At 41.2% G+C, this 18,216-nt stretch overlaps 2 protein-coding genes across 5 annotated transcripts in view; both read right to left on the minus strand.

Annotated features, from left to right (window-relative positions):
* Nucleotides 1-11,307, minus strand: part of setd5 (SET domain containing 5) — a 30,218-nt gene extending 18,911 nt beyond the window's left edge. For 3 of the 4 annotated variants that reach the window (XM_063474881.1, XM_063474882.1, XM_063474879.1), the window contains exon 1: nucleotides 10,847-11,267. The gene's annotated coding sequence lies outside the window, so the exon portion shown is untranslated. Of the gene's footprint in view, nucleotides 1-10,846 lie in introns of all 4 variants that reach the window. The other variant, XM_063474880.1, reaches the window with a different exon arrangement.
* Nucleotides 11,308-13,028: 1,721 nt separating this feature from the next.
* Nucleotides 13,029-17,685, minus strand: si:dkey-19e4.5 (UBA_like_SF and PTH2 domain-containing protein). The gene is made up of 7 exons (XM_063474884.1): nucleotides 17,480-17,685; nucleotides 16,773-16,885; nucleotides 16,010-16,081; nucleotides 15,827-15,901; nucleotides 14,772-14,869; nucleotides 14,478-14,592; nucleotides 13,029-14,285 (listed from the first exon to the last, which is right to left on the minus strand). The coding sequence occupies exons 2-7, from the start codon at nucleotides 16,878-16,880 to the stop codon at nucleotides 14,199-14,201; spliced, it is 555 nt and encodes a 184-aa protein (XP_063330954.1). The 5' UTR covers nucleotides 16,881-16,885; nucleotides 17,480-17,685; the 3' UTR covers nucleotides 13,029-14,198.
* Nucleotides 17,686-18,216: the final 531 nt, after the last annotated feature.

The raw sequence follows: 18,216 nt of genomic DNA on the forward strand, positions 1-18,216 counted from the left end.
ACAGTCCCTAATGAAAGAGACAGGGCTTGTTTATAAGGGCACTTTACCATATATAAACATTAATATATAAACAACTACCAGAGTTTACAACAGGTTACTGCCTTGACTGAACACTGACAGTGTTGTCAGGTTGTCACGACCACATAACCTAAACAATAAACAGGAAACCCACTGTTGCACAAATAACGAAGAACCAAATTTGCTGAGTCATCTTGACAATAAAGGCTTCATGTAGTCGAAGAGAGCATTTATCTGCCCGCGTCTACAATGATAACTCGATATGGACATTGTGTGACAGGCCCATCTCTTATCCATACGGAGGTGTTTAACATGGAGGAGGGAGGTGAGACTATTCAAAGAGCAGAAAAAACAACCAGGGGATTTACAGCTCTGCTTACACTCCCATCAGGATGCAGTAATGAGAAACCAATAGGAGGCGCTTTTTTGCTCAGACAGCTGTAGGGGTGAGTCATCCAAGATGAGGCCCATCCCTCTTGTCATGTGACCACACTTAGCTGAAACACTGACCCACACTGTATCTTGTTCTCCTGCTTGCGCTCGCTCAACGACCCTGACAGAAGCGGAGCTAAAGGCAAGATCTGCAGAAAGAGGAACAAGTCTTCCTGTGCGCTGTTCACACGACAATGAGAGGATTTGGCTCTCACCAAGGTCATCCCCTGGTCAAACAAGCACATAGATACATTAGCTTATAAAACCCCATAGTGATCAGATCCATTGCAACAAGAGTAAGCCCGACACTCAAACAGGCTGCTTTAAGAGCAGGCATCCATGTTAATTAAGAACAACAGGATGCATGACATTTCTAGAGTGGTCCCTTGGCTACAGCGAGTGCTGCCCTTGCGCCCCAGCCCCAAGGCAACTACAGAAAGATTGGGAGCTTCCAATAATGTCAAGGTCAGCTCACTGTCAAAAACAATGTCAGCACCATAGAGCTGAAAATGCATGGGTGCCTATGCACATGGGTAGGTAGGTGACAAGAAGAAAACAGCTCCCATGCATCTATCAGATAAGGACACAAGACACATACACACAAAAATATTTTGCTCATTCAGGAACTGCTCCTCTTTAAGCATGACTTACTGGATACATAAAAACAAACAACAAGCACAGACAGACAACGACTTAACTGAAGTTTGCCTCAGATTTAGATATTTAGAAGATGGCATGTAGTAGAGCGCCTCATTCAGAGGCTCTTTAAGCTGCTGGGGATCCCTGTGGAAGATCACTGCCTCAGAAACAGAGACCTTGGGCCTACCCAACTCAAAGTCTCACTACTTGGGATCCTTCCAAAAGAACCAGACGGGGTGCTAGGGAGGTAAATTCCATACGAAGAAGGAAAGCCTTTCTTTACCTCGCTTCTCCTCCCTAACACCACCCTCTCTCCCTTGTTCATTCCTCCAGCCATGAATACTGGGCTCAAATTACCAAAAGGCTCAAAGTCTTTTCACTTCAGTAGAACAGAGGCCATTTCGGAGACAAGTCCAAAGGGGAGGAACATGCACACAAAATGAACAGCTCATAAGGAGACACAAACTTCACTTAAATCTCTCTCATAATGCCAGACGAGTCATTTTATATTGTACAAATACCTGGTTTAAATAGTGAGCACACTTCATATAGTGACGAGCATGCATATATATTATTAAAATATGACAAATTAACATCAGAAAAACGAATGAACTGTGTCTGAATAGTGAATGACACAATGCGCCACACTATGAATGATGTACGCTGCTCACGCACTTCACTAAAAGATAAACTCTAAAATAACAAAACACAACATCATCCAGCTATTTTCTTATCTGAAGTGGGTCACGGGAGCAACAGGAGGGAATCACAGACCTCCCTCTCGTCAGCAACCTCCACCAGCTTAACCAGGGAAATGCCAAGCCTTTCCCAGGCCAGCTCATAGACATACCGTATTTTCCGCACTGTAAGGCGCACTTAACTTTAATTTTCTCCAAAATTGACAGTGCACCTTATAATCCAGTGCGGCTTATGTATGAATTCTGGTTGTGCTTACTGACCTCGAACCGATTTTATGTGGTACACGGCGCTCAAAAATCTGTCAAAAAATGTTTTAGTATGACTTTGGTAAGCTATGAAGCTGCACCGCTTGATGGATTGTCGGAGCATTACGGCTACCGTAGTCAGGAGCCTGGCGGAGTAATCTAGGTCCAAACTCCGTCCGCTTCAGGCCCCAAAGTCAAACGAACACTGCGGCATTACTGAGAGTTAAAAATTAAAATTTTTCACCTTTAATAAAATTATCAGTGTTGCTGCTTTTAGTTTAACATCCAGGCATCCATGAAAACAGAATTTATGAAATTAGAAGTCAGCAGGAAGTTAGCTCGCTAGTTTCCACCTAAACATGATATAGCATGTTCTGACTGAGAGATTTCTGAAGAAATTTAATGTACAGCTCCGCTATCACTTCCAACATAAATGAAGACAGAAAACTAAACAGCAGTGACGTTTGTAGGGTTACTGAAGATTGGCTAGCTGGTATATAATGCTGTGCTACGTGATCGTTAGCGACACAGCTATGTTAGCATAACATAAACACAGTGAAGCTGGAGGGATGAACGCTGACTTTTTTTTCACTCGATAAAAGTTAACGTGAGGGTTCCTGATGCTGTAAAAGGACCAAACTTCAGGAGAACAACTGAGATAATCCATCCACAATACGAGGTTATTCATTAATATACTGCAACAACAAGGGATTGGAGCAGCTGCGAGAGATTTCAACATTAATGAATCAATGGTACGGAAGTTGAAGAAGCAAAAAGAATAAGCTGAGTAAAGTTTGATCTGATTTTGTTTCGCTTAATGCGCCTTATAATTCGGTGCTCCTTATGTATGAAAACAGACCCGTTCATCGACAGTGCGCCTTATAATCCGGTGCGCCTTATGGTCCTAAAATACTGTAATATTTCCAGCACGTCCCAGATCTACGCCAGAGCCTCGTCCTGGTAGGACATGCCCGGCCGGAACAGCTTACCCTGGAGGCAACAGCCATCTCCTTTCGATGTTGAGGAGTACCGGCTCTACTCTGAACCCCTCCCGAATGACTAAACTTGTCATCCTGTCGCCAGGCCAGAGCTCATCCACCTTTCGGAGAAAGCTCATTTCTGATACCGGTATCAGTGATCTCATTCTAATAGTGTTAATAATAAGATCAGGCCTAGATTAACAGATGTTTGGCATTTCTCAACAACGAGACGCCATCTGGTGGCAGATAGATGCATAACATTTAGGCCATATATATTTAAAAAAAAAATATATATATATACACAATCTAACATGGTGCTTCACAAATAACAGCAGAATGGCAAATTTAATCTTAGTCCAGATCATTTCCTCTACTGCAGCACTATTATCCAAGTCTTTATGTAACCAAATTATAACGACCTCACATGGTAGACCATATTAATTTGGCAAATAAACAAACAAAAAAAACCCAAAACATTGTTCTAAAGAAATGTACAGATTAAGTCAATAAAAACTACAAAACGACAGGAAGTCCAGATTTGGTTTACCACATCAAACGAGTAACAAAAAAACAATGGTGAATGTTCAAAAGTTTAGCATCATACCTGCTGCTGGTAAGCATTACACCAACGTTTTCAATCCCAATACAGATAATGTGTCCTTGAGGAATATGGCTTTGTTTAAATGGTGCAACTAGCCAACTTCACAAACTGCCCTTGGTAATCGATGCCAGAAATGCTACTCAGATAAATTTTTATTGTCATTTTTTCAATGTACACTGGCAGTGACCAGTTCAACGCCACCAGGCAGGACAATGAGCTGTACATCTCCACAACATTCGAGAAGGCTAGAGTACCAACCTTCCTTCTAAAAATGATCCAGTAATGTGGTTGACTAGAACTATACAAGATTTGTGTAGCATTTAAGAACGAGTTATAAAATCCTTCACCTCCAAGCCTTAGAATAGGACTGCAATATCACTGCTGCATTAAGGTAATGCTGATATTACCATGTGAGAAAGGCACAGCACTGGAATAAATGCAATTAAGTCAACTGAACAAAATCTAGAGCATGTACTGTGGTAATGGTTCACTGGGTGCCTAGGACCATGCCATTTTGTTTACAGTAAAATGTTGACTTCAGTGTTGCAAATTTAAAATACTGTTTTTGAAGCTACACTAAGAGCTAAGAGACAAAGAACATGGCACTACAGGTACACTACACTACAGGTAGAACACTGAAAAACAACAACGGCTATTCTCAGATTTCAATTTCACAAAGATTAACCTGTGTGTGCATTTTTTTTTCTATTTTATGTGCCATTACAATTTTGACCAAGACATTAAATAAACTGGCGAAGCAGGCCAAACACCATGTCTTGCCACCTATAGCTTTGATGAAACCAATAAGTGGTCTTCACAGGCACAAACATAAACAGAAAACAACAACAAACAAAAGCAAAAAATTCCCCAAAAACAAAACTGGAGTTTAACAGCATGTCCATGCACAGTGTCCACCTGTGCCCGACCAAGCCTCCACAACACGTACAGTCCAGTGAGATTACACCAACCCCCTCACTCTGCCCCCGCACACATGCTGGCTGTACTAGGCAGGATATGAATATATCTGCCATTCCCCAGAAATGTGCAGGTTGAACTACACTCTAAGCAACAGCAAAAGGAAATAGAAGATGAAGAGCAGGCAAATCAATAGGGCCTGGCTTAAAGACAAACGGGATATGCGGTCAGGGAGAGCATGGCTCAGTCCAGATCTTATTTCACACTCACCCAAACAAATTCACAATAAAACAAAATGATAAACACACACACACACACTAAACAGGATGTGAGGGACTTTAACATAGATTTGTACCGAGCATTTTGATATGCATTATAATGCTGCTTCGCAGATTTCTCCAAACAGAGAACATCCACAGAAAAGATGGCCTTTATGGTAGGTATTTTTATCCATGTAGTTCATTTGTACATTCTAATATGACTAACAATGGCTTCCACTGCCATGGTGACATAACAGTTTGTTCCTCTCAAGCAACAAAATATTACTATTATTATTCTCATAAAAAGAAGGCAAAAATCACCCACACAGCTCAATCAGTAGCTTATTCCAAACTGTGTCATTCTCTTCCCTGAAATCTTTGAACCAGGCAAAATAGAACATTTGAATAAACAGGATGAAACATTCAGATACTTGGGACTACATACTATCCCTCACTGCAGCAGCATAATCGTGGGCTTCAACCACAATTACAAAGTGCAAGAGCTGCCTGAAACAGATATGGTTTCCACACAGCCAGCCAGCTGAGAATGCTCCTGGAACAAGCTGTGATCTGACTGAGGCATCGGCCAACTGTTCAGGCAACTGCACACAAATATAAACAACAAAGCCTACTCGGCATAACCTCAAAACATGTGGGTAAAGGGACGACGTATGAATAAGTGATGCAAGCATCAGGTCCACACACAGTTAAGAATATTATATGCTATAGTGACTTGCAGCTGAGTTTATCAGTCACTAGATAATGCTTCAACTTTAGCCATGATGTGGCTGTTGTCATGCTGAGCGGTCAAGCTTCCTGGGAGCGTAGTGTGGCCTGCCATTAACACAACAATGTCCAGCTGCCTGAATGGACCAGGACCAGACTGGAGATGAGAGACACACAATAGAGAACAAAGGCCAAGTGGGTGCTGTAAGAAGGGTGAGGGAGAGAGCAGTCGACAGCAGGGCTAAGCATGACATAAAATCAATCATCTGTTTCAAGCCAAACAAGCCAGCTACTGTCCATTTCAGGCTCAGTAACCCTGAAGAGGAAAAAACAAAGAACTAAGCAAAATTCAGACAGTGTCTTTCTGCCACACCTGTATGGTCATTCTTCCCCTGAAGTCGAAGTCAAATGGGCTGCTATTAAAGACTGACTCAGCGCACCAAAACAACAGCAACATTAAAAGGATAATAACCAACAGGGTTACTGTAGTGATAAACCTGAACTGAAAATTTCTCTGTTGGGGAGCTAACTAAGCTAAACATTTTAAAAAGCTTCAGAGAACACTCGAGTGTTCATGAATAGCAGCATTCCCTTTAAAATACTACTAAATGTGGGAAGAGATGTTTTCCAAAGCAAAGGTATGAGAGGAACCCCCCACCCCACACACACACACAAAAGGAGGAGGAATCTTGTTGTTAGGTAAGCTCATGCTCTGACATAATATAAACCCTCTGTCTAACACCACGTGATCTCACTGCATGACAAACACATTTACATGACATTTCCATTTCCTCTTTTAGCTGACAGTATTATCTAGAGTGGCACGAGGCCTTGCCCTGCCACCACGTTGCTGCAGCATACATATGCTGTACTTTCTGGTGTGAGACTGGAAGGTGTCACTCAAAGGAGAAAAGAGTGGACCTTGGCAGCCATTTTGAACTGCTGTTATATATATGCCTTTTATAGTCCAAGTCAGATATCCCTCTCTCTCTCTCTCTCCTCCCCCCCAGGTCTAGTTTGCACTGGTCACTCATTTACCCCATTTTTAGTCCCAGTGTTGTGCATTACAAAAAAGGGCATCTGCAAGCAGACTCTTGTCTGGATTGACTTTGGTACCAAAAGCTCTCAATGCTTTTCCTTCTGCTCTGTTTTATTTTTAAGCTTTCTACCAGACTGACAGCACCCTCAGGGCACTCACATCCAGATTTGTCCTTTTAGATTTTCCAATCTGCTTTTTACAAAACAGCTGGGCAGTTCATCATCATCACAATTATTATTGTGGTGAGCACTGGTAGAGGCAGTAAGACTGGAGAGGAAAAAAAGAAACAGGATTAATGTGGCGAAGTCTAAAATGGCTGCCTGCAGTTCAAAAGGTGGACGGGACAGACAGAAACTCTAAGCTGTATGCAAAACCACATACCAGTAGAGAGCAAGATGAGCAATGTGAGGTAAGACAAAGAAAAGGAAATGAAGGACACAACATCACAGTGCACTAAAACAAGGAGAGAGAGAGAGAAAGAGCGAGCAAGCAAGCAAAAGAGACGATTACATAGATTGCCTGCTTCACCCCCCTTCAGCCTTGTGTTTCTTTTTTTTTTCTTCTTTTTTTTTTAACCCTAGCCGCCTCCTCCTCCTCCATTATTCTCCCAAGAAGCACTGCTTCTCGGCACAAAACAGAATTAACCAGTGCAGCCCTCTGCAACACTGCTCCCCCAGCACTGAGGAAGAGCTGCGCCCCATTGGAGCAACTTCAGAGCTCATGCACCAATAGGAAGCCACCACTAAGGCAGGCGTCACAGGGACTTGTTTTTAACCCTGTTGTGAAAGACAGCAAGCCGCATAACACACAGCGGCTGCAGAGGAAATGCTACAGAGGAGAAAGTAATATGTACCTAAAATTAAGAAGAAAAGGCTTGATGGGTAGCTCAAGGGTATTGAAGATATTAAAAAGATTAATAAATAACACTTTAAGAATTTATTTTAAAAAAGATTAATTTGTATTTAAGGAATAAAACATTGATAATAAAATGCACCGCAACTAAAATGCATATGACATATTCACTGAAGTGAATACAGGTTACATGGAACCACAATGGTAACTTGGCTAACTTGATCACATGAGCACAGCACACACAAAACCTTATTACAATATCAATAGCTACACCTGCCCTCCATGTAATGATACAGAGTGTCATCAGCATGCAAATGGCAAGCTAAGAGGATAGGGTCCGTCCCCCCCCCTTTTCCTCACAGCAACAATCCCTGCGCCCTTCTCCCACTGTCTGCACGCAGAGAGAATCCTGTCTTCATTTGGAAATAGGCCAACATCCTGCTTTATTCTCCTCTGTACATAAACATAAACCAGAGTTAAAAACCTCTAAAGATTTTGCATGATCCACAGTGCCTACTCGGGCCAATTATGCTTTCAAGGACATGTCATGAAGCAGTTATATATCTTTGTCTTAAATTGCTAGGTGAAAATTATTAAGTGAAGCGGAGCATTTCTCACCAACACAAAAACTGGGCCAAGCTAACCTTGCCTGTCTGCACATTCTTCGTATTGCCAAATTTTCAGCGACCCATAGTGGGAAAGAAGGGTCCATGTCCCTCAGACATTTCCACTCACATGTACACACAAGTACTGATTATTATGCTCTCAAAGACAGCCTAACTGATGTAACTACCCCTACCCCCACCACAACCACACACACCTCTCGCTAAAACATATGCAAAGCTGCTTGATAGGCCTGGAAAACCAATATGGCAGACGGCTTTCCGACAGAGCAGTAACAAGCAACCCAGCAGTACAGTTTTAGCTTCCCTGGAGTGGTGGGTCAAGTTAGTAAGGTTTGCTGCTGTATGTACTTGCCCCTGTCCTAAATACTAGATGCATTTCTTACTCTCTCCCATGTCTTTGTCTCTGTTAGTAAGTGTATTGTTTGTTCAAGATAAGAAATTGGGGGGACTGCAGCTCACTCTGTCTATTAAAAGACAGGAAACATATTCAGAGAATGCTAGTTGCAACTGATCAAAACAATCCTTGGAAAACTGATATGGCTTCCAATAGTCATACAGATGAATCCAAATACTTAACTCTGGCTGAACAACCCCCAGCAGGGCACGTGTAACCTTTGTACTCATGAAGCTAGGTAAAAGAGGGCTCAGTGGAGAAGAAGCCTCATATGTTTTGTAGCCTCAAATCTCCTTGTTAGGTAGATTTTTAGTCGGTGAGCAACCAAGCAACAAATAACTTAACGATTACCATCTGGGTTCATAGTATAGCATTCAGTTACATAAGTAATTTAAAACTAAAATAAATGAAAAAATAATAATGGAAATGAGACAACAAAATAAAGCCCTTGTGAATTTAAGACAGATCTCAGGTCCAGTGGTTTTGATTCAACTGTCCCTACCAAAGCAAAAGCACCGTCTCCCTTCTCTACTTGCTGCGTCCACAGCGCCGAATTTCAGCTCCGCACAATGCAAGCTTATGTGGTGCGACTCAGAGGAGAAACTACTCTGGCAACAAACTGGGCAACAGTTTGTGTTCCGAAATACGCTCATCAAATAAGCCACACGGGGAAAGGTATTGTTTTATGCTATTACTTTGCATAGAGATACTCTAATCTAAACTTCGAAATCGAATAACAATCCAGAGCTTCTTTCCTTCTCACCCCAACGGAGGTGTAGGTGAAAACGAAATACGGTGTCATAACCAAGAAAAGGTTGGGAATGTCAAACACCACAAAGTACGACGTGTTAAAACGTAACAAGAAGTTATAGTAGTCTTCGACTTGAGTAAAAGTTGTGATTGCTACAGTCAGACTTCAACAGTGCTACTCACACGCTGGAATTTAAAAAAATGGAGGCTAAAAAAGGAAACAAGCGCTCCCCTCTCTGAAATACCACCCATTTCTTTTAACCGCCACCACGGAGACTGGGGGTTGGTAGGTTGGGGGAGGTGAAGAACAGCAAGTCACTACCCAACAACTCTGGTTTTCTGTTTGTTAGAGCCTACATCCACAGAGGAAAAACAAGAGGCAAGAGATATATGGCCAAAACACAACTGAGCTTTTTCAGTATGAGCAACACACCCGAGCGAAGCTAGGAATGAGACAAATGCATTAACATGATGTAGCAAACACCACCATGATGTGAGCGCCGTATTTTCCATAAAACTCGGGGCAGAAATCCACGGGATTTCGGCTTGCAAACACATCATCGTGTGTATACACATCAAAGACTTTTCTGCGTGTGCATGAGCTGTAGAATACTGGTTCAAAATAAGGACACAATTGCCTGGAGAACATTCAGAAAGTTAGCTGAAAGGCTAAGTTAGCATTTGTTGCCTCTCCTAACGTTCTCAAACGCAGCAGCTGGCCGCTGAGCTTACATGAGTGGCAAACCATTTCACGACTTTACTTTCAAACACTTTGAGAATTTCGTGGTAACAATGGAAACAATTTAAAACAATGCTGTCAATAAACAACGCAACAAATCGTTTTTGACTTAAGGTGAAACAAGTTTGCATTTCTTTCCTGTGCGCTCTGGTTCTGAACTTTTAAGCCCAACAAACAGAATGCATTTGTATTCTAATCTGACACTAACACAATAACATGCCTAGAAACGCAAAAGTGTAGTGTGCTGTTACTGATGTTTTGAATTTGTAAGGTTAACCACTGCGGGGGCTCGTTATTCAAACTTAAACAACTTGAAGTTTATTTATAAATGTCTGAAAACGACATTAGTAACCTAGTTCTCTTGTGGAAAAATACAGTTTACTTAAGTACTCGTGTAACGTTAGAACGACAGCCAACTGGGACACGTTTAGCTTTCGCATTAACACCAATAAAATAATAAGAAAAATAATGAAGGGACCTCTAATGGCCTAAATGTTACACGAGTAAAACTCGTGTTAACTTACATGATGTTACTAACAGATTTAGGTACGTAGTTCAAATACTGGTCGAACATTAGAGCTCAACAAAACTAACAGTGTGATGGATTCTCAGACTACCGAGCTAGCTATCAAAAACAACACGAGGAGCCGACGAAAAGGGCACGGAAGTCCAGACACAGCCCGGAGCAGCCCTGTAAGGCAGACCATCGATAAAGGTCGCTTTTTAGCCAGCCAAGCAAGCTACTCTTCTGGAAATAACTTATTGTAATAAATTGAAGTAGGCGCTAGGTACTTAGCTAGCTAAGTTATGTAGCTTCGTAGCTGAGGTGGGTAGACGGAAAACATGGTTATTTGGTGTGTTGGTTATAGTTACAAACCCTCGTATATAGAGAGAACTATATAGCCAATTGACACAGATGTTAAGTACTCACCTAAAGAGGCATTCCAAACTTGTATAAACGAGGTAATATAATGTAAAGTAGGAAGTCCTTAGAGCATCCCAACATCAATTCCAATCAGACCAGTAGGCCTGTATATCGGCCTCGGAGTCTCCTGTATCCTTTGCCCTTATAAGTGGCTCCCTCTCCAGGGTTAGGAAACAAACTTCTCAGGGTCTCCCACGCATAGACGGAAAGTTAAATTCCCTGTGCTGTTCACGTGCACTGCATCCATTGAGTATCTATATTAGGTCCCCGGCAAATACATCAGTTTATTTTAGTGTCTTGTATATTTACAATCGCTATTTATAATGGGGCATAAGCTGCTGTATGTGATACAGAGCTCTGATTCTGTCTCGGTCCTTACATTCGCAGAGGCGCCCATCCCCCTCCTCGCCGGCATCGACCGCGGGTCCCAGCGAAACTGACACACAACCACGCCACGGGGTTTCCCTGGCGACCGTGCAGGGGCCCTCTCCTTGGGCGGCCCTTGCTGATGTTTCCCGCCTCTCGTCAGTGATTCGATTCCAATATGTCACTCATGTTACGCACGCGATATACGTGCAAGTCATTGGCGAAAGGCAGCGTCGATTATTTTTTTCCATTTACTACGTAAAACAGGGCGGGTACTGCTTTGAGGAGTGGTGCGAAAATTTTCTTTCATTATATGTGTGTAGTGGTGGTGAACAGGCAGGAGTGAATGGCAGGATCGGGAGATAATTTGATACCCAGCAGAGGATCTGTACCTTCAGAGTTTCGGGAATTGCTATTTATTAAATTCACATGCCGTGGAATTTATTTTAAGTCGTTAGTGGGATTATTGCTTTTTATTTGTGTGTTACTTTCATCTACTGTGGAAGGAGTGTTTGTACTAATACATAGTAGCAAGCGTTAGCTACACGGGGTCTCTGGGGCCCAGTTCCAGGGACACCAAAGGCAGGGTTAGCCCACTGGGTCAGCCCCACCTACCGATATGTCAGATGAATGGAGTATGAGGTGTCGTTTTGGTAGCGTCTGCTGAGGGGTTGGACAGGGAACTTGACCAGTACTCCTGGGTTGCATCCACTTATTACTGGTCCCTCCTACTTCTGTTCCGCTGCCGAAACCAGTATCTTCCTACACTTGTACAGAAAAAAGTGGCCGTCACAACGAAAACAACGCTAGCCGTTGCTCAATAAATCCACTCCCTGGAGTTATATCCGAAAAATGAGCACCTTCTTTTTCTGTGATTTTAGCATTTATACAGAAGAACACTGAGACGCAGCCGAACTATAACATTGTCGCCCAGCCTACTGCACACACTGGATATACAAAATCATCTAAGGGGATACATTTTCAAAAGATACAAGTACACGACGGATAATTTTGCCACATTTATAATCAAACTAGTCACGATGACGCCATTGGTTTGTTATCGTGTCATGAGACTCAGGAGCGACTTTGGATTGGCTATGGTGATAAATGCCAACGTCATTTGTTGCAGGGTCTGACGAACGACGAGATTAGACAGCAAGAATAACACAATTTGTACTTTGTACTTTGGGGCTTCTATAATAAAGTTAGCTCTTAGATACTCAGATAACAGAATCGAGAAAAACAATCGACGTCAAAAAGATTTGACAGTTCTATTTTGGTTATATTTGACTGATTAGAGTAGTATACCACGCCCAGAAGTGCTTTAGAGGTACAACTTTGGGCTAAACTGGACATAAGAACTATATTTTGTTCAAATACATCTGAAGGGTTAAAGTAAACGTCAAAGCCAGGGTTCCAAATTAGTATCAATCTACCTAAATACACAAATGTGTTTATGGTGAACAGGTACGTAGCACAGTTGCAGTGTTTGATGTTTATCTGATTACTTAAGATAACATTCACATATCCCTCTTTGAACACTGAAATTGTTTTTAAAAGCAGGTCTTGAGCTTATTAACAGATGGGAAACTACCAAGTTTCCCAGCCGCACTGTGTTGGCATGCTGTGGACATACTTAACAGTACTGCTGTGAAAAAGCAGTGTCATGTGGCCCAGTCCAAACTATGCACTGCAACACTGCTGTGTTCAACCCTCCCCCACACTGTGTTCACTGCCACAGCTTCAGTAAATCTTTCATCTGCTCATCGTCTCTGCGTGAGGTTCTGTAATGTGAAAACACAATGCACACCTTGTTACTTCATTTGGAGGTTGTCGTTGTTTTTTTAATTGTCCTTATAATCTGAAGCACTTACACAAATCCATTTATAAGACAGGTGTTATCAAAGTGTGGACACATTACTAAAAATGACATAACCATAGGATCACAACAGTCTGTTCAATAAATATTAATACTGCATGCATGACACTACTTGCCCCCTCTATGAATGTTGTTACACAAGATCCTAAGTAATAAGCTCAGAATGGACTTGCTCAAGATATATATATATATATATATATATATATATTTTTTTTTTTTTTTTTTTTTTTTTTTTTTTTAGTGACAACATGGAAACATGACAGCTCACACAATTTTGTGTGTATTGAGATTAATGTGCAGAAACTTATTACATGACAATTTGGCTTCACAGAACTTCTATCATCAAACTCAAACAAGAAAATCCAAACCTAACTTTTTACCTCCTTTGCACAAACAAAAAAACAATACATCAATGTCTAGTAACTGTGCATACTATTTATGATGGCACACCACAGGTTCTACAGAATATGGCCCTAACAAGCAGGTGTATATAAAATATAGTTGTTTATCAATAAGTGGTTTTAGTGACTCTCTAGATCAGGGATCTTTGGGAGAAGTTGCATATAGACACAAAATCATTACATCATCAAAAAGAGTGTTCACATATTAGATAATAGATCACCCTCACTGAGGAACAGTGACTCGCCAGAAGTACTACATCTGATTAAGTTTTAACTTTAATGACATAAATGTGTGTGTCTGCATTAAAAGGCCCTTTGAATAAGCATATTTACAATATTGGCTAACCAGGAAATACACTGAAAGTGGCCAGATTAAGCATGTGTATACTGACTGAGATTCTACTGAGACTATTCTTAGCAGGTTACTTTTTTAGGTCATATTTTTTTGGGGGGGAACACTTTTTTTCCTACTGTCTTTATCCTATTCTTCAGTGAGGAACCAGTCTCTCTTCCTCTTGCTTTCTACTAAGCAGCTTATACAGAGAACAGAAAGGGAAACAAATGGCAGAGTGTTTGTTTTCTGGTGGGGAGGAACATGTTTCAGGGAGAGTCAAGTTCAAGACTCTCCCTACTGCTGGGAAATGCTGTCCTCTGCTGGCATCGTTGTGACACTGCAGAGTCATGCCTCTCCCGAGCTGTAGCTAGAAGCCGTTTAGAGCAGCTTCAGACTGCCAGTGACATTATTCACCATCTCTTCTTCCCCCATGATTGCCAGGACAGTGCGGGACCCAGACTCCACCTTCCAAAGACCAGAAGGGTTGGTTTAGAGCTCAGCTTTACACATCTTCATGACAAGCCACTGTACAATCCTGACAAAAACTGACTTTTTGTTTTTAAACCACAACTATTACTACTGATAATGTAACAATATGTTTGGAATGTCTACTTGCACCACCACAGATATTTGGATACAAGATAAAAATTCTTTTACCTGGGTAAGTCCCGCATCTTGGACAAGATATGTGGGCAGACTGAGGCTCATGGCCAGGGCCTGCAGTTCCAGCAGATGAGCCACATTGGTGCCCTGGACCACCACCTTCTTGGCCCTGTATCAGCAACATGAACATGTTTTTTTTTTTTCCTCCGATTGTCAATGTAGATAGCAATCTGGAGCACTATTCTGACACAGGAGGACTTTTAATGAACAAAGAAATGCTGAAAAATATTTAAGAAGAGCTCCAAAATAAAGCATCAGGTCTTCTAGAAAATAATACTGTGGTCTTACCCACTGTGATCCCACCTCCAGGCCATCTCCCTCCAGCTGTTCTTCTCTTGTAGAGCCTGGTACAAGCCCACAGCAGCATGACCAACCTGAGCAGCCACCTGCACACAAACAGTGTCAAGTTCAATCAATTCAGTGTTACATTTCCCACAAACTTAACATAAAATGACAAAAAACAAAAAAAAAGCAACAACAACACTCTGTTTACAGTAACACAACATTAAATCTTATGTAACTTCAGCTGTCTCATGAGCTGACATGTGGAGAAGAAAAAGTACCTCAGCTGTAAGCGACAGCAGTATGTAGCAGCTTAATGACTCCCACTTTAACCCAAAATGAGACAAAAAATATATACTTTTTAATTTTTTCAGTGCAAAAACCAACAATGGATGAGTGATTCAGATGCGTGCAAGCAGACGTGCCAAGAAGACAGCTGCAGGTCTTTTGGAATTTTCCTTCCCCTTGTTTTTCCTCTTCCTATGGAAGGAAAGCTGTAAACCCTCATTTCATTCCCTTGTTTTCTTTGGTTTAGTAGCAGTTAAAAATACAACATTTGTAATGACCACTCTTGAGTACCTCCAATGTAAATCACTGACTTCAAAATGCATTGTTCATGCAAAGTAATGATGGCTTCATTTGTCAGAATATGTGACAAAGACCAAAGAACTGATTTTGGATGTTAGGACGACCAGGAAACCTGTGGCCTCTGTTTCAATCCAGGGGGTGACAGTACGCAGTGCAATAGTTACACTCTTTTGCATATCCTCTAAGTAAAACTAACCAATAAAGTTTTACAGTTTAGTGTAAAATTTCAATCATATATATGTAATCTCTGTAATATTCTAGATATTTGTAATTGAGCTATTTGTATATATTAAAGCTATTTGTTATATTTTGTAACTTTGAATTAAATAAAACGAAAGAATATATTACAGTCTGTTACTGTCCTTATCGTCTGGGCACAACTGTAACCACATAATTTCCTCAGGGATTAATACACACACACACACACACACACACACACACAAAAGCTGAAAAAATGGTCCCATCGAACTAACCTTCCCAATGCCCATGGCAAGGTCCATATTCACCACAAACACCATCTTGTAAATGAGGTCATCATCACCCTCTTCCTAAATAGCAGACACACAAAGAGACACTGAGATTTGGCTTTGGATAAACTCCACAAGGTCCAATGTACCAAGGTGTACCTGCAGGGATTAAGGCTAGCTTATGGGCACCTCATTCTCCAGCTTGTTGAAGTAGTACATGGCCGCTTCCTCGGCAGACACATTCCGAGTATGCAAGAGTGCCTACAGTGAAGACAGACAATGGACAGGGACAGAAAACAAAACCGTGATGTAAAAGTAGACTTTATTTTGGTAGCCAAGAAAATTTTTTTTTAATTCAATTCCAAAATTGTCATCTTTTGCAGTTAGTTTCCTCATTGATGAGATATTATTAGGAATTATTTCCGCATATCTAATTATTGGTGAGTCCTTTTTGTTTTAGTTGAGACTGCAGAGCTGTATCCTCGATCAGTCCTTGAAGAAACTGTTCCTGAGGACAAAATAAATCAATAGTCCAAACACTGTAATGTTATTTGGAGCAATGAAGTTGCTATTGTGACTCATTACGATTTAGACAAAGTCAAAGTTAAATTTATTGTCAAAAAACCATATGTACAGATCATACACAGGAATTTGAAATTGAAATGCTCCCATGACCCTCAGTGTACACTAAAACAATATAAAGATAAAATCATAAAAATAAAATAGGAGTCTTATGTACAATACATTTAGATTTAGAACACAGACATTGGTAGACACATACACACACTGTGCAAGTATGGCTTTACGATTTCCAGTGTTTGTGACACAGCTGTGAGAAACATTCCTAAATTCAGACACAAACATTATTTAACACAGTAAGTACCATGAACTTTTAAAGAAATGTGATGCTGTCACAGGATATAAGGTGCACACTGAGGTTATACAGCCCCACCTGTTTGGCCGCCTCCTCTGGGATGTCCAGCTCTCTGAGCTGCTGCAGAAACACTGGGTTGACATCCTGAGAACCTGAGTCTGGGCCTGATTGCTCCGATGGCTCCATTATATCTGCAAAAAGAGAAGCCGCAATACTGAACAACCTCCACAGAACGAACCCTGTTGAATTAAGACCTCAGCAATAGCGGATCACAGTGCATCGCATGACTATTTGCATACATACGATAGAATGGCATTTGACAACAATTTGGACGGCTGAACCGAATGGCAACAACTAACGTCATGCGGTCTGTCACCTTTAAGAGTAAGGTCTGGTTTGAAAATGAATGAACTGTGATTTGAATATCCTCTATATGGAAGACTAGCGTATTAGGTTAACCAAAGCAGCGCTGTGCAGAACAGCAAAGTAGAATAGACAAGACAGGGGGTGTTAAGCTGTACGCTGGTGCAAACTACGTTGCACACCGTTCAGATTAGCAACCCTAGCCTTGCAGCGTGTGATGGAAAAAAATAGCCTTATTCGGGATGTTGCAATGTGACAGTAAGTATGACTCGAGATAAATGTGTTATGTGAATATTTTGTGCAAAAGAAATCATGCTAAGATTTATTTCTACTATTGTCGAGTTACAAGGATAGCTAGCTAAAATTAGCACTAGCCGCTAATGCTAACTTTGCTAGCAATCCAGCCAGTTCGCTGGAGTTACCTGTTCCTTGCAGAAAGCTTGGCGACAGGAACAAAAATGGTGTCTGCGGTTTCTCAAAGTCTTAAATTTTCCTTGCGATGGAATAATGTCTGTTCGAATAATGAATTACATTACACGAATTCTCATCTAGTACTGCCTTCGGGACTACTCCATTTTGGTCGATTGTGTTGAGGTGGGGGGGTTAATATTTCTTCTGCCGCTTCTTTTTCTTATACTCTTTGGTTTAATGGCGGTTGTCAGACCAGCTAAAGGTACATTACCGCCACCTACTGAACTGGAGTGTTACCTTGAACTTGACAAAAATAAATTAAAAAAAATATTTTTTAAAAAGCTTCTTTCTAATAAATCTATCCTTCTCACAACCACACCAGTTACCTATAAACTTGCAGCAGTGGCTTTCCAATGAGGTCTTCCAAAGTAAAATGAATCTTCAGCTCCTTGAAAGTTCCTATTATGATAATATACTTTTTCTTTCCTGATCATAGGCCTGACGCTCCAAGTATACATGCTGGAGAGATTTGGGTTGCAGTGCATGCAGAGACCAGATGGATCCTTGTCTATTAAATACAATGTGTGCTCTACTCTGAAACAGGCATTTATTATTTCTTCCATTCAGATCCTGCCAATTTTTCTGAATATTGGCATATCTCATCAAATACTTAATTGAATATTAGATGTCTTCCTGGGTCATTGATGCTCCAGTGCTCCTGCCATACATTTAGGATCTTACCATTTAT

The sequence above is a fragment of the Pelmatolapia mariae genome, linkage group LG5 (assembly GCF_036321145.2).
Source record: "Pelmatolapia mariae isolate MD_Pm_ZW linkage group LG5, Pm_UMD_F_2, whole genome shotgun sequence".
NCBI lineage: Eukaryota > Metazoa > Chordata > Actinopteri > Cichliformes > Cichlidae > Pelmatolapia > Pelmatolapia mariae.